At 35.0% G+C, this 24972-nt stretch overlaps 1 protein-coding gene across 2 annotated transcripts in view; it reads left to right on the forward strand.

Moving 5' to 3' along the window:
• PRRC1 (proline rich coiled-coil 1) overlaps positions 1-21111 on the forward strand; it is a 36552-nt gene extending 15441 nt beyond the window's left edge. Inside the window, exons 6-10 of one of the 2 annotated variants that reach the window (XM_014344990.4) lie at positions 677-840; positions 6086-6189; positions 14862-14964; positions 18773-18941; positions 20873-21111. In XM_014344990.4, the coding sequence (XP_014200476.1) occupies positions 677-840; positions 6086-6189; positions 14862-14964; positions 18773-18941; positions 20873-20970 (638 nt within the window). In that variant the 3' untranslated portion in view covers positions 20971-21111. Of the gene's footprint in view, positions 1-676; positions 841-6085; positions 6190-14861; positions 14965-18772; positions 19218-20872 lie in introns of those variants that run through there. The other variant, XM_003826671.5, reaches the window with a different exon arrangement.
• The last annotated feature ends 3861 nt before the right edge of the window (positions 21112-24972 follow it).

Consider the following 24972-nt stretch of genomic DNA (forward strand, 5'->3'; position numbering starts at 1 on the left):
ATTTGGTCAAATTGATCTGTCTAGAAATAGTAGTACTTAGGTTGTTTAAGTAATTGAAAAATTAAAAATATTTGAAAATATTTTTATTTCATATTACTCTTAATATTTTAAATTTCAAGTTTTATATGTTATTTCAATTTCATATATGCTTGCATATTTATATTAGGGCAGTAGTACATGTATAATTGATAAATATCTATTTGTGGTGTATGCTCAGAACATTGTGGGGATATTTAATAAAAAGCTTGATGACCCCATATTTAAACTATTTTCTAGGTTAAAAAGTATATTTCATGGTAGTGCTTGTTTAGTACGTAACTTCTCTGCAACTCATTGACAAATCACTTACTATCAGTAAGTCTTTATTTTAATTTTCCGTGGAGTATACTAAATATGTAACTTACACTTCACAAGCCAGATATGTAATTTCTGGCTTGTGATATGTAATGTCAGTTTTGAGTCCTGACATTAGTGCTAAGTAGATATGTTACCTTGGGCAAAACTTTGTTGGCCTCAGTTTTCTCAAGCATATAAAAAAGATAATGATCTATATCTTGCATGGTTTTATGAAACTGGTAATAATTATGTATATTAGATGTTAGCACCTGGTATGGTAGTAATTATGAGAATTTCATTATTTTAATTTGAAATTTAAATTTTCCTCTGGTCTTTTTAGAATCTGGAGGTGAACTGGATATTGTAGTGACCTCAAATAAAGAAGTAAAAGTTGCTGCTGTCCGAGATGCCTTCCAGGAGGTCTTTGGCTTAGCTGTGGTTGTAGGGGAAGCTGGACAGTCCAATATTGCCCCACAACCAGTGGGCTATGCAGCTGGATTAAAAGTGAGTAACAGAACACCATTTTCAGGACATGGAAACTGGCATTTAATTTTTTCACAATTCTGATAATCTGTTGTCTCTATGGAGCTAATAGGCTTTTACATACTGAAATAACAATGAACTTTGCTTTTAGTAGACAGCCCTATTGTATTATGAAGATATAGTGGAGTTTTAATTTAAAGAAATTTAAGATAGGTTTTGATTATTGTGGGAGGGAAAGAAACATTGAGAGAGCACAAAAGGAATAGTTAGTCCTAAAAGAGATCTTCTTAATCCAGCATTAACATTCAAATCAATTACTGAGATGATAATATCCCTTGAATCCCATAAGCTTTTATTATCCCTATTGATAATGCTTAAAAATGTGTAAGTTCCAGGAATTCCGTCCTCTCTTTCATACTTTATTTTCCTCTCTTTGTGTTATTACCAGCATACAGTCATGCAAGAACAAATTAACAGTTCATTGGCATACAAACATCTTTCTCACCTTGAAAAAAAAAGAAAAAACCAAAGGAAACCCCAACAAATTCTTTGACCTCCCTTCCTCTATAACTTAATGACCTATTTTGCTTCCTTTTGCAGCCAAACTCCAAAGAGTTGCCAGCACTTTTCTCATATCCTTTTCACATTCAGTTAAGTCTACCTCAGTGAGGCTTTCATGTCCAGCACTCTACTGATAGTGCTTTCAGGCTCGTGCTAATGTTCTCCATCTTATTTGACTTACCAGAGGCTTTTGAGACAGTTGATCATGCACTTCTCTTTAATGCTTTTTTCACTTGATTTCTAGGATTCCACACTTTAGTTTTTCCCTCCTTCATTTATTGCTCACTCCTTCTGTACTTCCTTTGCTGATTCCGCCTCTTCTCTCCAGTCTTCTGACGGTCACCTTCTCCTTATCAATTCACTCTCAGACTATCCCATGGCTTTAAATACTGTCTCTGTGCTGACAGTTCCAAATTTGTATCTCCACCTGAGACCTTCCTGTAGACTCTTGATTTATATATAAGTTGCCTTTTTGACAAGTTTACTTGAATATCTCAAACTTAATATGTCTAGAACTAAACTTCTTTCCTCCACACTTGCTCCCTCTAGCCTTCTTCACCTTAATTGATGGCAGTTCTAGCCTTCCGTTTTCTCAGGCAAGAAACCTTGGAGTCAGCCCTGACTTCTCTCATTACCCACTTCTAATCCATCAAGAAATCTTATTTGTAAGACAGACAGTTCTTGTTTTTCAACATAATTGTGTTCCATAAGGTTGCTACAGACTGAATTTGTGAATACTGAGCCATTGCTCCCAGGGGAGATACGATGGTTAGGATACTGTGGGCCTCCGGTCACATTTTGCCAACCTGTCAATACATAACTTTGTTTTATGCCTCTTTCTGTTTAAATACATTTTTATACACATACATGCACATATTTTTGATTCATTAATATTGAACTCTCACAGTCAACAGTACTATAACTCATGCTTGAATGCAGCTTATTTAACACACTCGTTTTCTCATTAAGGCACATCATAGTCTTCTTGTGCTTAGGAACACTACAGCACTCCAGCACTACACTTGGGGGCCATTTGAAAACAGCAGTTAACATCAACAAACACAAAGATGCAAAAAAGAGGTGCTAAATAGACCCCAAAAAGGATACCTGTTTACATTGTGTCAGCTGAAAGAAGAAGACAGGGCACTGCCTTGTTCAACCTCAGCTAGGAGTGTATGCATCAGGCAACTCAAATTTCTCATAGCTCTGTGCATGTCCGATTTTGAGATTATAAATAAATTTCATGTGTAGTCAATGGAATCCACAAAAATAATAGGATCAACTGTATTTATGTTTAAGGAGAAACACATTTTCATATATGACATTCTGTTGTTTTATTTGAAGGAGCTTATAATAGCCTGCATTTATTGAGAACATCCCAAGCCAGGCACATAGACCCTTTACCTGCATTCATTTGATGTATGTAAAGCATTAGAATGAGGTAATTGACATAGCATATTTCATTGGGGAAAAAGTCTGTTGCATTAATTATAATTAGTCACTAAACACAAACCCACACTGACACTAAATTATTTTTAATTCTACTAGGTAGTGCTACATAAGTTTGAGGTGTTCTTTGAGTTGTATTTAGTACTTTATTTAAATAGAATATGAAGCCCTTTTCTTTTACAAATATGCATACTCACATACCACAAAACCACTTTTCTATATTAGGGGCTATTAGGCAGTAGTTATACCCTATCTAAATGTAATGCATTATATATAATATGAATTAAATTACATGTTTTCTGCCTTTTCACTTTTCACAGTGGTCTGTCCTTACACACAGAGCAAAGCTGCCAAAAGCACATGCACTTTGAAATGCTTCTTTTCTCTAGTAGGTTTCTCTTGAATTTGAGCCCTAGTATACATTGCCAATAAGAGTTTCTTTGGTGGTAGGTGTTTGGACTTAATAAAATTTAGCAAAGCTAACTGACGGCTGTGGGGTTTGAATTTAATCTAGAAATGAAAAAAAAATACAGCAAATGGGTAAAATAAGTATGTATACATGATAATTGCACATTAAACTAGTTGTATATATATAAGATAAACCGTAAGCATTCATACAGGCGATTTTTACTTGAAAGACTGGAACAAGTCACATACTTAGATTGAGAATGTATTTGAAGATTTCCCAAGAGGTTTTGCAAGTTGGAAAGAGTTTATAGATCTGAGAAAGAAGACTTTTCAAGATTTAGTTGCAGAGAGTAAACTGAGGAAAATCCTAAGTAGAAATGATTATTAGACAAAATGGTGAGTACATTTCACTGAAATTAGAGACTAAAACAAGGGTTTTCTGTAAATTGTGAAGCATTGTATAAATGTGATATGGAAGTTGGTAACCTTATTTGATGGAAATTATTGTAGTTGCATTTATCTTTTTATAATAGCATTTGACAGATTATTTTTGCTGCTGATTTTTATCCTTCAAATTTACAAATATGAATTCATTTTCCACAATTTTCAGTTCAAGCTCAAAACTAAAATTCATTGAAACTAATATATAAGAAAGTGATTTGTAAATTTGTCGGCTTTTTATTTTTTTTCAGAAACAGTAGAGGGAGCTAATGAGAAGAAAAATAATGTAGAGTCTTAGAGTATAAAATGGTAACCTGTTTTTGTTCTCCCCAATCAGATTTTATTTGAAGTAAATGGGTTTTCTGAACTAAACTTACGTTACCTTTTAAAAATAGGAAATTATTTAAGGAAGTAAATCAGTTCAGCCAAAATTAAAGTTAGGAAGCTTCTAGAACTTTTATGCCAAGTATTAACTTTATTGAAAAGCCAGTTGTAGTTATGACTACTGTTTTATATAGTTTTATATTCAACAAATATAATATCTATAAGCATTTATGAAAATATTATAAAATTTTAACTATTCACTGAACCAAGTTGCTTAGTATAAGCTCTTAGAGTACAATATTGTTCTTCAGTTCTGAAATGATTATTTTAATATGGTCTCTAAACTACCTAATTCTTGATCTCTTATATTGCTAAAAAATAAAATCTCCTTCTCAAAACATTGGTAGGGACTAATATTAAAATGTCTGTATTTGTAACTCCAAAAGAGGCCACATTTAATTAATGTAGTGGTCAGAGGAAAAAGAAAGGCCAGATATAACCCCATTTTCATTTTCTTATGGATTTTATAAACAAAAAAGAAACTTGTCTACCTAGCTTATTATCCTGTTTCTTGCAGGAACTAATTAATTTTAATTAAATGTTTTGTGAATCCTGTGAAATATAAAGCTCTGTGCTGTAGGATAGTGAAAAATGAACAAACTTAGTCTCTGTTCCCTGGAAGCATAAAATCTAGGAATATTTTGTTGTAGTGCATAGCTGAGATATCACCTTCAAAGAGTTAGGGGATGAATCTCTGTACATCTTACTAATCCCTTAATAGTTTTTACGGAATTAATGTTTACTTAAGCTTTTTAAAAATCAAACTTTAGCCATAACTGCTTCCTGGGAGGAGTGAATTAGGCAAATTTGTAACATCTGGTATAAATAACTAAGTTCATCTTATCTGTTAATACTGCTTTCAAAATCAACAGCTGCCTCTTTAAGTGTTATTAGATTTGATGATGCCATATTTACACTATTTGTATTCTTAACATTGACCACATAGGCCTTCAGAAGCATTTATTTTTTTCTTTGTTCAGTTTTTTTTGTGGTAAGTTCTTATTGAACACCTATTAAGTTAGGCACTGTGCTGGAAACTAGAGATAGAAGAGTGAGCAAAAATATACAATCTTGGTTTTATTGTACTTTAAATCCTATCATCTTCATCTTTACAAGCTAGTATCTTAAATTGTCTTACACGTTCTCGCACAGTTGTCACTTTCTCTTTTTTACTTCAGTTGTCTCTGAAGTAAATTGAGTTTTCTCGAGATGTGTCCTAGCCTTCTTAATTTTCATTTGGATAAGAATTTACCATTTAATCTGATATTGTCTGTTTACCTCTGCTGTCCTTATAAAAATTATCCATGGCTACTTTTGTTCAGACTTTTTATCTTGCGTTTTGAACACATATTCATCACATTGTTCATGGTCACCTTTTATGAAAGGATTCAGATAAAAGCAATAAACAGAAACCTTTTCCCTCAGTAATCCAGCTTTTAGTTTTCTATTACATATAATCAGTTCATGACTTCAATGGTAATTATTTTGTTGAATAAGCTGTGGTGTAATGTATACATTTGCAGCTTTTTATTTTAAGTAACTGGTCATTTTGGTGCATGTATATTTAAAAGGAATCAGAAGAAAGAGAAAAACATATTTATTATTGATATGATTGCCTACCTGAAAAATTCAAGAGAGAATTAACTGCAAAACTGCCAGAACTGATAAAAACTTTGTATGTAGTAAGATGGTCTCTTGCCAGATCAACATTAAAAAATACAGTTTTCTTAAATTATTTAACAGTAACAATCAATGAGAAAATGTAATATAAAAATAATCCACAATAGCAACCAACATCATAATGCATATGGAATAATTTGTAAGGTGTACCCCAAACTGTTGATACTACTGAAATGTAATTGTATTTTGTCATTTTTTACTCTACATTTTTGTATTGTTTGAACGTTTACAGTGAGTATATATGTTTGCATATAAATGTATGCATGTATTGTGTAATCATAAATTAGTATATTTAATATGTAATAATTTGAAATGGTCTCTAACCTCTGCCATTGTTGTTTAGGGTGCTCAGGAACGGATAGATAGCTTGCGTCGAACTGGGGTGATCCATGAAAAACAGACAGCTGTGTCAGTAGAAAACTTCATTGCAGAATTGCTGCCTGACAAGTAAGTGTATTATGTTTCTCTTGGAAGCAAAATATAATTGGGTCTGGGAGTTGACACTGAATACTTAGCAAAAAGTGTCTCCTGTTTTATAACCAGAGAGAAAAGTATATTTTGATGCTGGCTATATCACTTAACTAGCTGTGTGTCCTGCATGGCTTAGCTGGCATTTCTATCCTTGTGTCTCTTTTTTAATTATGAAATGGAGATGGTCATGCCTGCTTTCTGAGATCATGCTAATAATTAATAAAATGGCACTAAGTATAAGATGATAGATTTGGTGTGGATATAATTGACCATGAGTAGCAAACACAATTATTCTCATAGTTATTCAAAGTCGTGGAATATATGGGCAAGAAGGCCTGATGGCATTCTCTAGGTTTGAGTTTCTAGTGAGCAGTATCTCTCCTGTACTCATAATAGTTTAGAAAAACCTCCAGACAGCATAATTTATCATTGTTTTTCAGGTGGCTTTTTATGGGAAAAATTTTTAATTTGCTTAATTGATTTATATTAAAATAACTTCCCTTTGTTGAAATCTACCTTCTTTTGTATTTGCATTATGGTTTTGTTGTTTTTATTTTTTATTTGTTTGTTCAGTATTGAATAACAATGGGCATAGCATTTTGTGGCTTGTAATATGCAAAATATATCCTCCAACTTTGAGGCATATTATAGGCCAGTGGGAAAGAAGATATATGTAGTACACAGATGAGCAGTTTTAAGTAATTGTAAAAAGGAAACATAATTTTTTGCTGACAGGAAATATATAAAATTTCAGTGGAGGTAACTGTGGAGATAGTGTCAGGTGAAATTCATGAATATTTAGGGCTTGAACTGGATTTTGAAGAAGAGGTGAAACTTGGCCAAATGGAACAAAGGAAGTAGGATGTTCTGGGTGGAGAAAAAGTTTGAAGGTAATTGAAATGTATTCTTGGGTCAGTGATTATATCAACTTGGCTGAAGGTTTGTTGGATGGGAAATCAAGAGGCGACGGGACAAATTGTGAAGAGCTCTGAATTCTAGGTTTATAAGTTTCAACTTTCTATGTAAGCACTGAGAAACCATCCAGTGATTGTTGTGTCATTTTTTTTATTAACCTGTTACTGTTCATTTAATAATTAACATTAGAAATTACAATATGCCTTTTTGATATATTATAACAAAAATTATAACTTGTGATAATACTAGTACTACTTTTAATACTATTCACTCCCTTTTCACCTTTTGCGGTATCATTGTTAAGTATTTTAATTCTGCATATATTTTAAGCTCTTAAGACATAACTAGTAATGTACTTTGCAGTCAGTATTTGTTTATTCTCTGAATTCTTTCTTGCATTTCTGTTTTTCTGTCTGGGGTCATTTTTCTTCGAAAGGAAGCCTAAAGTACTTCCTTTGATAATACATTATAGTTCAGAGCTGCTCACTACCAATTCTCTCAGCTTTTGTTTATCTGAAAGTGCTTTAATTCACCTTTATTTTTGCTGGATGTAGAAGTCTAGGTTGGCAGTTTCTTTTCTTTCAGCACTTTAAAAATGTCATGGTACTGTTTTCTGGCTTCCGTCATTTCTGTTAAAAAGTCATCTCTCCATAAATGTTTTCTTTTGAGAAGTGTCTGTTCATGTCCTTCACCCACTTTTTGATGGGGTTGTTTGTTTTTTTCTTGTAAATTTGTTTGAGTTCATTGTGATTCTGGATATTAGCCCTTTGTCAGATGAATATGTTGCGAAAATTTCCTCCCATTTTGTAGGTTGCCTGTTCACTCTGATGGTAATAGGAGTGGTGAGAGAGGGCATCCCTGTCCTGTGCCAGTTTTCAAAAGGAATGCTTCCAGTTTTTGCCCATTCAGTATGATATTGGCTGTGGGTTTGTCATAGATAGCTCTTATTATTTTGAGATACGTCCCATCAGTACCTAATTTATTGAAAGTTTTTAGCATGAAGAGTTGTTGAATTTTGTCAAAGGCCTTTTCTGCATCTATTGAGATAATCATGTGGTTTTTGTCTTTGGTTCTGTTTATATGCTGGATTACATTTATTGATTTGTGTATATTGAACCAGCCTTGCATCCCAGGGATGAAGCCCACTTGATCATGGTGGATAAGCTCTTTGATGTGCTGCTGGATTCAGTTTGCCAGTATTTTATTGAGGATTTTTGCATCCATGTTCATCAAGGATATTGGTCTAAAATTCTCTTTTTTGGTTGTGTCTCTGCCCGGCTTTGGTATCAGGATGATGCTGGCCTCATAAAATGAGTTAGGGAGGATTCCCTCTTTTTCTGTTGATTGGAATAGTTTCAGAAGGAATGGTACCAGTTCCTCCTTGTACCTCTGGTAGAATTCGGCTGTGAATCCATCTGGTCCTGGACTCTTTTTGGTTGGTAAGCTACTGATTATTGCCACAATTTCAGCTCCTGTTATTGGTCTATTCAGAGATTCAACTTCTTCCTGGTTTAGTCTTGGGAGAGTGTATGTATCGAGGAATTTATCCATTTCTTCTAGATTTTCTAGTTTATTTGCGTAGAGTTGTTTGTAGTATTCTCTGATGGTAGTTTGTATTTCTGTGGGATTGGTGGTGATATCCCCTTTATCATTTTTTATTGCGTCTATTTGATTCTTCTCTCTTTTTTTCTTTATTAGTCTTGCTAGCGGTCTATCAATTTTGTTGATCCTTTCAAAAAAACCAGCTCCTGGATTCATTAATTTTTTGAAGGGTTTTTTGTGTCTCTATTTCCTTCAGTTCTGCTCTGATTTTAGTTATTTCTTGCCTTCTGCTAGCTTTTGAATGTGTTTGCTCTTGCTTTTCTAGTTCTTTTAATTGTGATGTTAGGGTGTCAATTTTATATCTTTCCTGCTTTCTCTTGTGGGCATTTAGTGCTATAAATTTCCCTCTACACACTGCTTTGAATGTGTCTGAAATTCTGGTATGTTGTGTCTTTGTTCTCGTTGGTTTCAAAGAACATCTTTATTTCTGCCTTCATTTTGTTATGTACCCAGTAGTCATTCAGGAGCAGGTTGTTCAGTTTCCATGTAGTTGAGCAGTTTTGAGTGAGTTTCTTAATCCTGAGTTCTAGTTTGATTGCACTATGGTCTGAGAGACAGTTTGTTATAATTTCTGTTCTTATTTGCTGAGGAGAGCTTTACTTCCAAGTATGTGGTCAATTTTGGAATAGGTGTGGTGTGGTGCTGAAAAATATGTATATTCTGTTGATTTGGGGTGGAGAGTTCTGTAGATGTCTATTAGGTCCGCTTGGTGCAGAGCTGAGTTCAATTTCTGGGTATCCTTGTTAACTTTCTCTCTCGTTGATCTGTCTAATGTTGACAGTGGGGTGTTAAAATCTCCCATTATTATTGTGTGGGAGTCTAAGTCTCTTTGTAGGTCACTCAGGACTTGCTTTATGAATCTGGGTGCTCCTGTATTGGGTGCATATATATTTAGGATAGTTTGCTCTTCTTGTTGAATTGATCCCTTTACCATTATGTAATGGCCTTCTTTGTCTCTTCTGATCTTTGTTGGTTTAAAGTCTGTTTTATCAGAGACTAGGATTGCAACCCCTGCCTTTTTTTGTTTTCCATTTGCTTGGTAGATCTTCCTCCATCCTTTTATTTTGAGCCTATGTGTGTGTCTGCATGTGAGATGGGTTTCCTGAATACAGCACACTGATGGGTCTTGACTGTTTATCCAATTTGCCAGTCTGTGTCTTTTAATTGGAGCATTTAGTCCACTTACATTTAAAGTTAATATTGTTATGTGTGAATTTGATCCCATCATTATGATGTTAGCTGGTTATTTTGCTCGTTAGTTGATGCAGTTTCTTCCTAGTTTAGACGGTCTTTACATTTTGGCATGATTTTGCAGCAGCTGGTACTGGTTGTTCCTTTCCATGTTTAGTGCTTCCTTCAGGAGCTCTTTTAGGGCAGGCCTGGTGGTGACAAAATCTCTCAGCATTTGCTTGTCTGTAAAGTATTTTATTTCTCCTTCACTTACAAAACTTAGTTTGGCTGGATATGAAATTCTGGGTTGAAAATTCTTTTCTTTAAGAATGTTGAATATTGGCCCCCACTCTCTTCTGGCTTGTAGAGTTTCTGCCGAGAGATCTGCTGTTAGTCTGATGGGCTTCCCTTTGTGGGTAACCTGACCTTTCTCTCTGGCTGCCCTTAACATTTTTTCCTTCATTTCAACTTTGGTGAATCTGATAATTATATGTCTTGGAGTTGCTCTTCTCGAGGAGTATCTTTGTGGCATTCTCTGTATTTCCTGCATCTGAACGTTGGCCTGCCTTGCTAGATTGGGGGAGTTCTCCTGGATAATATCCTGCAGAGTGTTTTCCAACTTGGTTCCATTCTCCCCGTTACTTTCAGGTACACCAATCAGACGTAGATTTGGTTTTTTCACATAGTCCCATATTTCTTGGAGGGTTTGTTCATTTCTTTTTATTCTTTTTTCTCTAAACTTCCCTTCTCGCTTCATTTCATTCATTTCATCTTCCATCACTGATACCCTTTCTTCCAGTTGATCGCGTAGGCTCCTGAGGCTTCTGCATTCTTCATGTAGTTCTCGAGCCTTGGCTTTCAGCTCCATCAGCTCCTTTAAGCACTTCTCTGTATTGGTTATTCTAGTTATACATTTGTCTAAATTTTTTTCAAAGTTTTCAACTTCTTTGCCTTTGGTTTGAATTTCCTCCTGTAGCTCGGAGTAGTTTGATCGTCTGAAGCCTTCTTCTCTCAACTCATCAAAGTCATTCTCTGTCCAGCTTTGTTCCGTTGCTGGTGAGGAAATGCGTTCCTTTGGAGGAGGAGAGGCGCTCTGCTTTTTAGAGTTTCCAGTTTTTCTGCTCTGTTTTTTCCCCATCTTTGTGGTTTTATCTACTTTTGGTCTTTGATGATGGTGATGTACAGATGGGTTTTTGGTGTGGATGTCCTTTCTGTTTGTTAGTTTTCCTTCTAACAGACAGGACCCTCATCTGCAGGTCTGTTGGAGTTTGCTAGAGGTCCACTCCAGACCCTGTTTGCCTGGGTATCAGCAGCAGTGTCTGCAGAACCGCGGATTTTTGTGAACCGCGAATGCTGCTGTCTGATCGTTCCTCTGGAAGTTTTGTCTCAGAGGAGTACCCGGCCAGCTGTGTGAGGTGTCAGTCTGCCCTTAATGGAGGGTGCCTCCCAGTTAGGCTGCTCGGGGGTCAGGGGCCACTTGAGGAGGCAGTCTGCCCGTTCTCAGATCTCCAGCTGCGTGCTGGGAGAACCACTGCTCTCTTCAAAGCTGTCAGACAGGGACATTTAAGTCTGCGGAGGTTACTGCTGTCTTTTTGTTTGTCTGTGCCCTGCCCCCAGAGGTGGAGCCTACAGAGGCAGGCAGGCCTCCTTGAGCTGTGGTGGGCTCCACCCAGTTCGAGCTTCTGGGCTGCTTTGTTTACCTAAGCAAGCCTGGGCAATGGCGGGCGCCCCTCCCGCAGCCTTGCTGCCGCCTTGCAGTTTGATCTTAGACTGCTGTGCCAGCAATCAGTGGGACTCCGTGGGCATAGGACCCTCTGAACCAGGTGCGGGATATAATCTCCTGGTGTGCTGTTTTTTAAGCCTGTTGGAAAAGCGCAGTATTTGGGTGGGAGTGACCCGATTTTCCAGGTGCCGTCTGTCACCCCTTTCTTTGACTAGGAAAGGGAACTCCCTGACCCCTTGCGCTTCCCGAGTGAGGCAATGCCTCACCCTGCTTCGGCTCGAGCATGGTGCACTGCACCCACTCTCCTGGGCCCACTGTCTGGCACTCCCTAGTGAGATGAACCTGGTACCTCAGATGGAAATGCAGAAATCACCCGTCTTCTGCGTCGCTCACGCTGGGAGCTGTAGACAGGAGCTGTTCCTATTCGGCCATCTTGGCTCCTCCCCCAGTAGCTCACCATCACTGGCCATCAGAGAAATGCAAATCAAAACCACAATGAGATACCATCTCACACCAGTTAGAATGGCAATCATTAAAAAGTCAGGAAACAACAGGTGCTGGAGAGGATGTGGAGAGATAGGAACACTTTTACACTGTTGGTGGGACTGTAAACTAGTTCAACCATTGTGGAAGTCAGTGTGGCAATTCCTCAGGGATCTAGAACTAGAAATACCATTTGACCCAGCCATCCCATTACTGGGTGTATACCCAAAGGACTATAAATCATGCTGCTATAAAGACACATGCACACATATGTTTATTGCAGCACTATTCCCAATAGCAAAGACTTGGAACCAATCCAAATGTCCAACAATGACAGACTGGATTAAGAAAATATGGTACATATACACCATGGAATACTATGCAGCCATAAAAATGATGAGTTCATGTCCTTTTTAAGGACATGGATGAAATTGGAAATCATCATTCTCAGTAAACTATCACAAGGACAAGAAACCAAACACCACATGTTCTCACTCATAGGTGGGAATTGAACAGTGAGAACACATGGACACAGGAAGGGGAACAGCACACTCTGGGGACTGTTGTGGGGTGGGGGGAGGGGGGAGGGATAGCATTAGGAGATATACCTAATGCTAAATGATGAGTTAATGGGTGCAGCACACCAGCATGGCACATGTATACATATGTAACTAACCTGCACATTGTGCACATGTACCCTAAAACTTAAAGCATAATTAAAAAAAAAAAAAAGTCATCTCTCCATCTTCTTGTGTATTGTCTCTGTGAAGATAATATGTTGTTTTCTCTGGCTGCTTTTAGGATTTTCTCTGTTGTTTTATTTTTTGCGGTTTTAGTATGGTATGATTATATGTATTTGCTTGCTTGCTCTCATAATTATTTTTTGTGGATTCGCTGAGCTTCTTGATTCTGTGGATTAATATCTTCAGTTTTGGAAATTCTTTACAATTATGTCTTCAAAACTTGCTTCTGGCCCATTTCTCTCCCTTCTCTTTGTAGGACTTTAATTACATGCCCATTCACCTTTGACAGTGTCTCACATTGTCAGGTTTTTTCCCCCACTCTTTTTTTCCTCTCTGTTCTTTAGTTTTGACATTTTCTATTCACCTGTCTTCAGGTTCACTAATCCTGCCTTCTGCTGTGTCCAGCCTGTTGTTAAACTCTTACATAGAGTTCTTACCTTTTAAAATGTAGGTTCAATTTATCTTTTGAATGCCTGTATCTTTAAATGTAGCTGAACTATCTTTACCTCTCTTTTCTTGACTATATGAACCATAGTTAACTTTTAAATCCTCATCTACTGATTCCAATATCACGGTCACTTGTGGTCTGTGTTAGTCTCCTTTTTCCTTTTGGTTTGAATATATGGTGCTGTCTCTCTGAATGCACAGTAATCTTTGAAAACCATTGTTTAGAAAACAAAACTCTAGAGTCTTTAAGTGGTCTTGAGAAGGTTCATCCTTTCCTCTATAATAATATACACAATTTTAGGGGTGTGAGGAAGGGGAGGGTAATGTAGTGTACTTCAGTCACAGTCTGAGCTGAGTCAAGGCTAGGTCGGTGTTCTAAGGTATATTCACTGGCATCATAGAAAAAACTTTCCTCATACCTTCAGTAACACTTTTTAGGATGTCCACACCTGAAAGCTTGGTTAGTATGTTATTCACCATAGACATTATTGTCTGCAAATTATGCAAAATAAGGCAAAATAAAATTTAGCTAAGCTCGACTTTATGGAGGCTTCACAAATACATTATCTTGATTGAGAAAGTTGTAGTAAAATACAAAATATCTATTAGTCTACCAAATAAAATAAATGTCATTATTTAATGTTTTTAATTTTAAAGTTTTAGGATATGAACACTATAGACATTATAAAGTGCCATTTTAGTATTCAGCAAAGTTATTTATGTTACTGTATATTTTACTTTGTTGTGTTTTTGAATGTGTAAATAAAAGTCTCCTAATCCATTTTATATTTCATTGCATTTTATTAGATTTACATTAAAAAATAGGCATTAAACATTTTCCTGCTTCATATCCTTTTATTGTTTAAATTCATTTTTGAGGGTATCTGGCTGTTTCATGATTTGGGTTAGCTAAAATTTGGGTGGTACTACAGTTGTTTTCAATAAAGTCATTTTTAAAATTTATCATTTTGTATGATATATAAGTCTCTTTAAATGAAGAGAAGTTTCCTGGATTTCATGAGGCTGTTTTCAAAGACTGACTCATTGTGAATAATTCAGAAATTGTGATTAGAAGGATTTATTATTAATGAAGAGAGTATTTGTTATTATTTCCTCTGAGCTTATTTTTTAATTTGTTAGTAACTTAGTTGAGTACATATTCATGATAGAGTTTGTATTATAAAATTTCCCATATTTTAGCAAGTGACAATTGAAAAATATTACTCATAAGCTGTTTGCATATTCAATGTATGTAAATTTACCTGTTGCATATTTGAGTACCCTTACTTTGATTATTCTCCCTTCCCATGGAGAGGAAGCTTTCCATGATAAGTATTTTTAAATTATTTTTTCTTTGTGGTTATTGTCTTTTTTCCTCTTAGAATTAATACAGAGTAATTTTATCTGTTGTTTTTATGAATTGTCCTTTTGCAAGTTGGTAAGAAAAAGATTTCCTTTTTGAAATCTGTTCTATCTGAATAATAGTACTTGTTTTTTCTTTTCGTCTATTCATGATAACTTTTATTTGGCATATAAACCATTTGAAACTCGTAATTCTGTTGCAGATGGTTTGACATTGGTTGTTTGGTGGTTGAAGATCCTGTCCATGGCATTCATCTAGAAACATTTACACAAGCCACACCAGTGCCTTTGGAATTTGTACAGCAGGTTGGTTTTCTCCTTTGCTTTTTCATTATGCTCCAGAGAAACTTACACTATTGTTTTCAGAATAAAAATTTGTTCGGTTTTTTTGTTAGAAATATGTTCTTGATTTTGTTTCAGTCATTTTTCTTTTAGTATTTTTCTTTGCTTTTTAATTTCCTGATCCTTCCATGTTGTTTTAGTACCTTCCTCCTTTTGTTTTCCAGGTGTCTTTGAAAGGTAATACATTACATGGTTAATCATTATTTCTCTCATTTTTTTCTTTGTTTTTACTCTGAGTTCCGGAAAAGATTTACCTTTTCTAGTTGTTTTATGTCCGCCTTTCGTTTGCTTTCCCTTTTATCTCACATTTCATTTTCACTGTTATCTCCATTTCCCTTTTCCTTGATTGATTGTCCTCCTGTTCATCTTTAGTGAAATCAACATTAGAAACCTTATAGGCACATGTCTTTAGGTTTTTGGCTGAAAAATGGACCTAATAGTGTACCTATCCACACAGTTTCCAGGAGAATGTAAGTATAAATGATAATCCTTATGATAATCCTTATTCCTCTTTTTTTTTTTTTTTTTTTTTGGTGTGTTTTCTCTAATCCTTTCATGAACAAAATGGAATATAAATATATACTTGCATTGGAATCTCTGTGCTCTTAAGTGGTATTCTATTGACTTTTTTCTGTCAATTTCATAAAAATTTTTGTTACAGTTGTAGTTTGTACATTGTTAAATATCATTTCAAAACTGCCTTTCAAACTTATTTGGGACATGAAGACATTTGAGAATCTAAGAAAACTATTGGGCTGTCTCCCAAGAAAAATGCGTGTATGTGTACTTTCATAGAACTTTGGCATATGTGTTCACATAATCCCTAAAAGTAACCTCTGGCCTACTTATTACAGTTTAGAAAGGGGGCTAAGAATTGATGCTTGGAATTTGAAATTTTACTGAAACTTTTATTTGTACCATAATTTCTTTTCATAAGTTCAAGAAAACCTTTTTATAGATATTAACATTACACTCATTTCAATATGAAGGTGATTAAAAGACTGTAAGTGAATACTATGCATACTGTTATGCCAGTAAATTAGAAAAATTAGGTGAAAGAGTGGATTTTCTAGGAAAATAGAAGTTTTGCCATAGTTAAGAGTATTAGGTTGAACCAAATGACGTTGTTGCCTTTGATGGTCAGAAATAGTTATATATTGTCAGTTTCATATGATTCAGCTTAATTGAAGCATTAAAATGGAAGAACTTTATGTAACTAAAAAAAAAAAAAATCACTGAGTACCAATGGTGTTACAAGTGAGTTCTACAAAATGTTCAGAGATGATTCTCTTGCTGTATGAGGTATCAAAAATAGAGGTAGAGAGTTTTCCAGTTCATTCTGTGAGACTAGCCTCTTTTAACTTTAAATGAAATTATAGTCCAAAGAACTAAATGTCAAAACCATTGGTAAAATTAATAAATAAAATTCAGAAATGTATTAGAAGAACATTGTATCCTGACCATGAAAAATTTGTCCCAAGAACAGCAGAATGGTTCAACAATAGTAAATTTATATAATTCAGTACATGAACATCTGCATTGAAAGGAGAAAAAAGATTTTGATAAGAGTTGAAGGTATTTGCTAGAAATAATCATACTAATAGCTCTTAGTATTAGACGGGTATGTGTGTACTACAAAATCAAAGCAAACTTCAGATCTAATAAATAAAACACTGAAAACGTTATAATTATGAGGATGCTCCTATCATTGCCACTGTTAACATTGCTGTAGATCTGGGGTCAGCAAACAGTGGCTCACAGCCAAATCTGGCCTGTCATCTTTTTGTAATTAAGTTTATTGGAACACACCCATGCCAGTTTGCTTACTTATTGTTTATAGCTGCTTTTGTACTATAGCAGCAGAAATGAGTAGTTGCAACAGAGAATGTCTGGCCCACAAAGCCTAAAATATTTACCATCTGGCTCTTTTCAGAAAAAGTTTGCTGACCCCTGTGTTAGATATCTGACCATTGCAAAGGACAATTTTTATGTTGTTTTTAGGAATATATACTGGAAAGAAGTAGACATGAAAGAATGAAGTGGACTCGTGTGTACCAGTACCAAAAGATAGCTATTACATATTGCTGAGTATAAGTCAAAAACAGCACATCTAGTATGATCCCATTTACTAGCAGGCGTGTGTATGTGTGTGCTTTAAAATTTTAATAAGAATAGGGAAAAAGGCCTGGAAAGATAACACAGCAAACTGTTAATAGTGGTTAATTCTGAATAATGGTATTTAAAGGATGTTTTTGCTTTTTACTTTGCTTTTTATTCTGTTTGTTTTATTTTGTGTCATTTGGTTTTAAAATTTAGAAGATACAAAACTGTGTGCATTGAAATGTCTTCTTTTTATCCTTAGCTATTCAGCTTTCCTCCCTGTTTCTTTTTATTCATTCTAAAATGTTTTATGCTTTTTTATTGTTGGAATTTTTTAATTTAAGGTAATGGAAATCAGCCCTTCAGGTAATTAGAATTATCAGTATATATTAGTAAAAATCTGGAAATAAATTTCATAAAATTTGTACTTGTTAAACTTAAATATAAATGATTCCCCACCCCCATAAAAAACCCCAGCTGTTCTGGATTTTTGCCAATAATATAGAATACCTTGTTTCTAAAAAGTGTGGTCCTTGGCTTAACATCATAAGCAGCACCTAGAAATTTGTTAAAATGCAGATTCTCGGGTCCTAACACAGGACTAGTGAATCAGGAGCTGCATTTTAACAAGATATTCAGGGGATTCATAGGCATGCCATAATTTGAGAAGCACAGTGTTACTGGTGTCTCTGAGGACATTAGTAGTATATCTGCTGTTTCTCTTTGAAATATAGTGAAATACTAATACTGTAGTATACACATTGGAAGAGAGTACTTAGAGCAGGGGTTCCCAAGTGCTGGACTGTTTGCATCAGATTGACTTGGAAGCTATTTTACGTACGTAATACTGTACTGTTTCTCTTGGAACCAGCTGTAGAGTTTCCAATTCAGTTATCTTGGTGTCTCAGTTATCTTAGTGGGATGTGAGAAACTGGATATTGTTAAAAAAGAAAAAAGAAACAAGAGCTCCTCAGGTGTTTGTAATACATGGCACATTTGGTAGTCATGTATAACTGTATAGATCCGTTCTAGATGTGGCTATACTTCTCTGGACTATACCTAACACCCTAAAACAGAAAAACCACATCATTCTTGGATATCAAGCAATGAGTTTATTCTTCTGTCATTCCTTTGTAGATGAATAAATGATTTGAATAGGAGCAAATATGAGTTGGGTCAATTAGGAATGTTGCATCAGTGGTTGATGTTGTCCAGGACTGGATATTACTTGGTACATATTAACATGTGAATCACATTTCCAGAGGGAATTTCCATAATTGAGCAATTCTTTTCTGAATGGATTTAAGCCTTAATTTTCAGTTTTCCTCTTTCTGGTTGAAATTTTACTACTATAAAAGATAACTTTAGCACTGATTTTAGTACCAATCTTATTATTAACCTGAAGTGACACTTAATTTAGAACTAGGACTCAAACCTTCCGACTGTTAGCCTCGTTAATGGGGATATTTTTTAAAAAGTAGATGTGTGTAATGTTACATTGATTGTGTTCTAGCCTTGTAAGTTGATATAGTTGGCAGCCTAGCTGTATTTCTCAGAGTTTGTCATAATCTATATTTAAAATAACATGAAACACTTTGAAATGTCACTTATAGCTAGTTCCAATGATATTTTTAAATGTATTATAAGTAATATCAATTTCATCTTTCCACAGGCTCAAAGTCTAACTCCCCAGGACTACAATCTGAGGTGGTCAGGCCTTTTGGTGACAGTGGGTGAAGTCCTGGAAAAGAGTTTACTGAATGTCAGCCGGACTGATTGGCACATGGCATTTACTGGGATGTCCCGTCGGCAGATGATCTACAGTGCAGCCAGAGCAATAGCAGGCATGTATAAACAGCGCCTGCCACCCAGGACAGTGTGAGAGGAGACCTACCTGGGAGACTGAGACTTTCCCCCACTTTTAGCTTGATGTTAAAGAAGTGGTTGTACCTTCCTAAATCGAATAGTCTAAATGAATCCAGTAGTTTTTATCATTTTCCTGTAGCCTGCAATTTTTCTTTTTCTAGAAAGGCATCATGTCATTCCAGGAGACAAAAAGAAACAAATCCTTTTTATAGTCATACCATTTCACCTATCATAGTACTCAAAAAAGAAAATACACAAATCTATTTACAGCACAATTTAATATACCAGATTTATAAGGTGGAAATTCATGTGCAGAGACGTTTAACTTAATGCCATGTACTTGATTATTTTGTTCTTTAAAGAAGACATTATTAAAGAACATGTTGGTTGAATGTTTATAAAAGCATGATTTGCTTTGGCTTCATCTCTTTTCTGTCAGTCTTTGACTACTTTTGTATGTGCACACGATCTCAGGGCTGGTGCTGAGCAGCCTGCTCAACAGTTACTATAATACACCTACTTGTCGGGAGATGTTCCACATTTCTGTGCATGTTTTCAGTAACATGGGCCAAAATAATGGAATTGATTATTTTCTTTTTTGGCCATCACGTACACATGTAATCTGGAAAATCGTACCTTTGTCAATTTTAAACATAACTTTTGGCATTTCCCAGATTTATAATATGAACATTGGGGTAATAAATTTATTTTTTCATTGCTATATGACAGCTAAGGGGCAAATGATTCAAGTATATTTTAAATCAGAAGTATTCAAGTTATTTTTGTATAATACTGTTCAGTACTTCCAAGAATAAGCTCTGACAACAGCCATTGTTTCTGCTTCCACTCATATTCTCTACACATTTTAATACAGAAATTTTTGAGAGGGGGTTACTTTATTGCTTGTGGGTTAGTATGTCTCTTACTTCAATTAAGGTTACTTATTTGGTTTGCCTTAAGCATTACTTTTTTAACTTTGTGCCATTTGGTCTTTACTTTTTATGGATGTTTTCAAAGAAACTATTTTATATTCAATCTAGTTTATTTAGTCTATTGTATTTCTATTTAGTGGAAGCCTTTTCCCCTCAAATAATATATTTTATCATTTTTGGACTTATATAAATCATAATTAAATAAATTTTTTTCTTAATACTGTTGGACTTTGTATATACAAGTTCAAATAACTTTTTCGAAGATAGTTTCTTATATAAATGTAATTTAATTTTTTTACTCTTCTCTACAGTTCTTTAGATGTAAAAGAATTAGCACAATCTCTGGCAGTTTTATAAAAGCTGTTGAAGCTCTTGTCCTGCACTGTCTTTAGGTATCATAGGTATCAGGTTTGCTTTGTGTTAATGCCACTTCAAGTCATTATTTGGTTTCTTCTGTTTTTTTACCTGAGGATAAGAAGAATGAATATTAAATTTGAATATTAAATATATGTTACTTTCCAAGCACTGTATAATGACTGTTCAGTGAATATCAGACTTCCGTGTCATTAAAAGTCATGAGAGACAGCACAGAGAAGTTATAGGTTGCCTTGGTGTACTTTTGTCCAGGAGTAACAGGGACAGAATACTTTCTTTCCTTCCTTCAAGTACAAGAAGGCTTTCTCTACCATTTGCTTCTACACTTTATTTTAAAAGCTATCCTTTTCTAGTAGTATTTTATCATGGCAATGGCATGATGACAACAACAGTCTTTCATTACAGACTGAAGGGAAGCATGTCCTTACTTAAAATAGTTCTGCTACTTTCCCTATTATAAGGAAATTTTACAGATTCTAAAAATACCTTAATTTTTCTTTGATTTTTATTTTACCAAGTCACAAATGTCTTTTTGATGTTTTGAGAATTGTTCTCATAGAATCACAAATACTGACATTTCATTAGATGATTATTTTCCTAGAATCCCCAAAGAGCAGTGGCAGTCCATGGCTTGGTTGAAGCTAGAAATTTTCCTGCCCCTGGTGACCTGGTAAGCCTCCTGCTCGGAACCGTGTGAGTGGGTGAGGAAGATGAGAGATGGTCAGATGGAAGAGAGAAATACATGAACTGCTCTGGCCTCTCTGGTTCTGTTCTTGGCCCAGAGTTTTTGAAAAGCAGCAGAGCATGACTGACTTCACATGCTCAGCTTTCTCAGCCTTTTGTTTATTTTGTTGTCCTTAGATTTCCCTGTTGTAAAAGGGGCAAGAAAAGTAACTCATCATCTCTAACACACCATGGCAGCTTAGCTAGGTAGTCTTAGTGGTGGTGTTCAGGCATAAGATATGCTGATCATCAGTCTCAGGCCACAGTTTCCTTCACTAATTATCCAGCTTGAGTGTTCTGTTCTCTTCCTGCCCATTTCCTTGAACCTCCTGCTCTAGCCTTGGCGGAGGGAGAGTGCTATTTGCTTTTGTTCTCCTTCTGTCTTAGGAAAAGCCATCTTTAATACAGTTCTTCACCACTGTTGGGGTTGTTTTGTGATTTTTTTTTTCTTCCGAAGAACTCCTGGTTGTTATTGGATTTTGTATTTTAATACAAATTATTGAATTTTATAAGCTTGTACACAATATTTAATTAGTGTGAAAGGAAACAATGCAGGAAAAATAATTTAATATCAACCTCAGTTGACAAGGTGCTCAGATTATTCAATTCGGGATCCTCCTTTTGTTAGGTTTTTGAGACAACCCTAGACCTAAACTGTGTCACAGACTTCTGAATGTTTAGGCAGTGCTAGTAATTTCCTCGTAATGATTCTGTTATTACTTTCCTATTCTTTGTTTCTCTTTCTTCTGAAGATTAATGAAGTTGAAAATTGAGGTGGATAAATACAAAAAGGTAGTGTGATAGTATAAGTATCTAAGTGCAGATGAAAGTGTGTTATATACATCCATTCTAAATTATGCAAGTTAGTAATTACTCAGGGTTAACTAAATTACTTTAATATGCTGTTGAATCTACTCTGTTCCTTGGCTAGAAAAAATTATAAACAGGACTTTGTAGTTTGGGAAGCCAAATTGATAATATTCTATGTTCTAAAAGTTGGGCTATACATAAATTATTAAGAAATATGGATTTTTATTCCCAGGATATGGTGTTCATTTTATGATATTACGCAGGATGATGTGTTGGGTAAAATCAGTTTTGTAAATATGTAAATATGTCATAAATAAACAATGCTTTGACTTATTTCTAAAGTTGTATAGCGATTTTTTTTTTAAATGCTAGTTTATATTGAAAGGACGCATATTTCTTTTTACCTAAATTTGTTACTGGCTGCCAAGAATTCCTGTACAACAGCAACTTAACCACCATCTTTCTAGTGGAACTATAACATTCACATATACCAGAGTTGCTAACTTCAGGGTGCAAGAACTCAAAGTATTTAGAGGAGAGGATACATTGGAGATAAAGGTAATAGGCAAGAATTTAAGGCCTATGGTCATGAGGACACTTCTTGAGTATTGGGTTTTCGAGTAGTTTTATTTCTTAGTTTCGGTTCACAGCAGAATTAATTAAAAGGAGGGAAAGTACAGAGATTTCCCATATATCGCCTTCCCCTACATATGCATAGCTTCTTCTCTCTTTATCAACACTCCCCACCAGAGTGGTCCATAATCAATGAACAATAAGTGGTCCATAATCAATGAATAATAAACAATCAATGAACCTGCATTGACCTAACATCTCCCATAGCCCATAGTTTACCTTAGTTACTCTTAGTGTTGTACATTCTTATGGGTTTAGGCAAATGTATAATGACATGTATCCATCATTATAATATTGTAGGAGATTTTCACTGTCCTAAAAACTCTCCATGTTTTTCTATCCCCCCAACCTCTGGCAACCACTAATCTTTTAACTGTCTCTATAGTGTTGCCTTTTCCAGAATGTTATATAGTCTGAATAATACAATATGTAGCCTTTTCAGATTGGCTTCTTTCATTTAGTAATACATATTTAAGATTCTTCCATGTCTTTTCATGGCTTTGTAATTTCTTTTTAGTGCTGAATAATATTCTATCATCTGGATGTTCCACAGATTACTTATCTGTTTGCCTACTGAAGGACATCTTGGTTGTGTCAAGTTTTGACAGTTTTGAGTAAAGCTGCTACAAACGTCTGTGTGCAGGTGTTTGTATGGACTATTTTTAGCTCATTTGGTTAGTGAATACCAAGGAGTGCCATTCCTGGATGTATGATAAGAGAATGCTTAGTTTTGTAAGAAGCCACCAAAGTGTCTTGTATAGTGGCTGTATTCTTTTTTTTTTCCTTGTTTATTTTGTACTATATTTGGTATTTTGAGTTTATGATCCCAGGACAAGAGATTTTTGTCTTGATTTGGCCATATTTGGGGCAGGGGAAGAGGAGATACCAGAAAACAACAGAATATTGATTGGGGGAAGGGGCTGCTGGGTGGGGTTTCTTGGTTGGTTGTCAGAAGACAATAATACTGTTTTAAAGAGACCAGAAAAATACCAGTTCAGGACCTGGGAAAGGCCCTGTTTCTTTGTATTTAATTTCAGAATTAACTGGAGGAGAAAAAAAAATATGTTGGCAATAGAAACAAAATTGGCAAAATGATATCAAGGAGGTTTAAAAATTTACAGAGGAAGGAAATCTTATAAATTATACTAAAGTGAGCTTATTTTAAGAAAAAGCTCACATTTTCTTAAGAATAGTAGTAACACTTTTTAAATAAATTTTTAAAAAATTTTTCTTAAAGCTGTAAGGAGTGAGGAACAAACATTTATATAAGTTTCTATTAGGCACTGGAGTAGAAACTTAAACCAACATTATGTTATTGAGCCCACAGATTTTATTACTCCTATTTTTATAGGTAAGGTAACTGAAACTTAAACTGCTTGCCCAGTATCACAAAACAGATGAATCACAGAGAATTCAAACAGTATGTGACTTGCTGAACCAGTCTCTTCCCCACCATCCTGAATATTTACTTCAGGAAGTTATAGGTACATAATCCTATAAATGTTTGTTGAATGTAAGTGAATTCAAATAATGGCATGAGGACTTTTCCTTAGTATACTTTTAATCTTACACTATTATGTTTAGTGAAAACTATTTTTACTCCGTATTTTTCTTTTGAGTTTGAAAGGGCTGTTTTGGGCTTTCCTGCTGGTATGAAACTATGTTCTTGACATTTGGATATCCTCCCCAATTTGAGAAACCATTAACTAGGTTTGAGTGTCATTTTTAGGATAAAAGCCACAAATGTTCTCTAGTGACATCAGGAAGGTATTTGAAGAAAATTTCCTGTTAAACTAGTCTTTAGGCAAGGTACTGACCACGTGCCTTTTAAAATATTTAAAAATTACTTTTGTTATTGACATGTAGGAAAGTACATAAATCACAAATGAATTATCACAACATGGATACACTCAGGTAACCACTGCTCTGATAAAAAAAAAAAAAAAAAATAGACCAGCCTCCCAGAGCACCATTAGGCCTCCTGAAATCTTCCCTGCTAAGATAACCAATACCTTAAATTCTAACAGAGATAGTCTTGCTGGTTGTTGAATTCAATATAAACGGAATCCTAAGATATATTCTTTTACCCCTGACTTCTTTTCTTCAACATTACGTTTGCAAAAATCATTTGTGTTGTATATAGCAGTATTTGCTTGTTTGTCTTGCATAGTGTTATGCAAGTTATAGTGTTCTGTTGTCTGAATATACCACAGTGTATTTTTGTTGCTGAAAAATTGGGTTGTTTCCAGTTTTTTTGGTTGTAATGAATACAGCCCTAGTTATCTTGTACAATTCTTTTGATCCACATATGTGACATTTGTGTTGGAAATATAGATAAGATGAATTGCTGGGGCATAAAGTATGCATATGTCAATTTTAGTAGGTATGGCCAAAATATTTTCCAACTATGCCTAAATTTACCACTCCCATCATTACTATGATGTTATTTCTACTTGCTGTACACCCTTGTCAAAAGACTCAAAGTCTCTTAAAATTAATTATATTGTAGTTTTAATTTGCTTTTCTCTGACAT

The sequence above is a fragment of the Pan paniscus genome, chromosome 4 (assembly GCF_029289425.2).
Source record: "Pan paniscus chromosome 4, NHGRI_mPanPan1-v2.0_pri, whole genome shotgun sequence".
Classification (NCBI taxonomy): domain Eukaryota; kingdom Metazoa; phylum Chordata; class Mammalia; order Primates; family Hominidae; genus Pan; species Pan paniscus.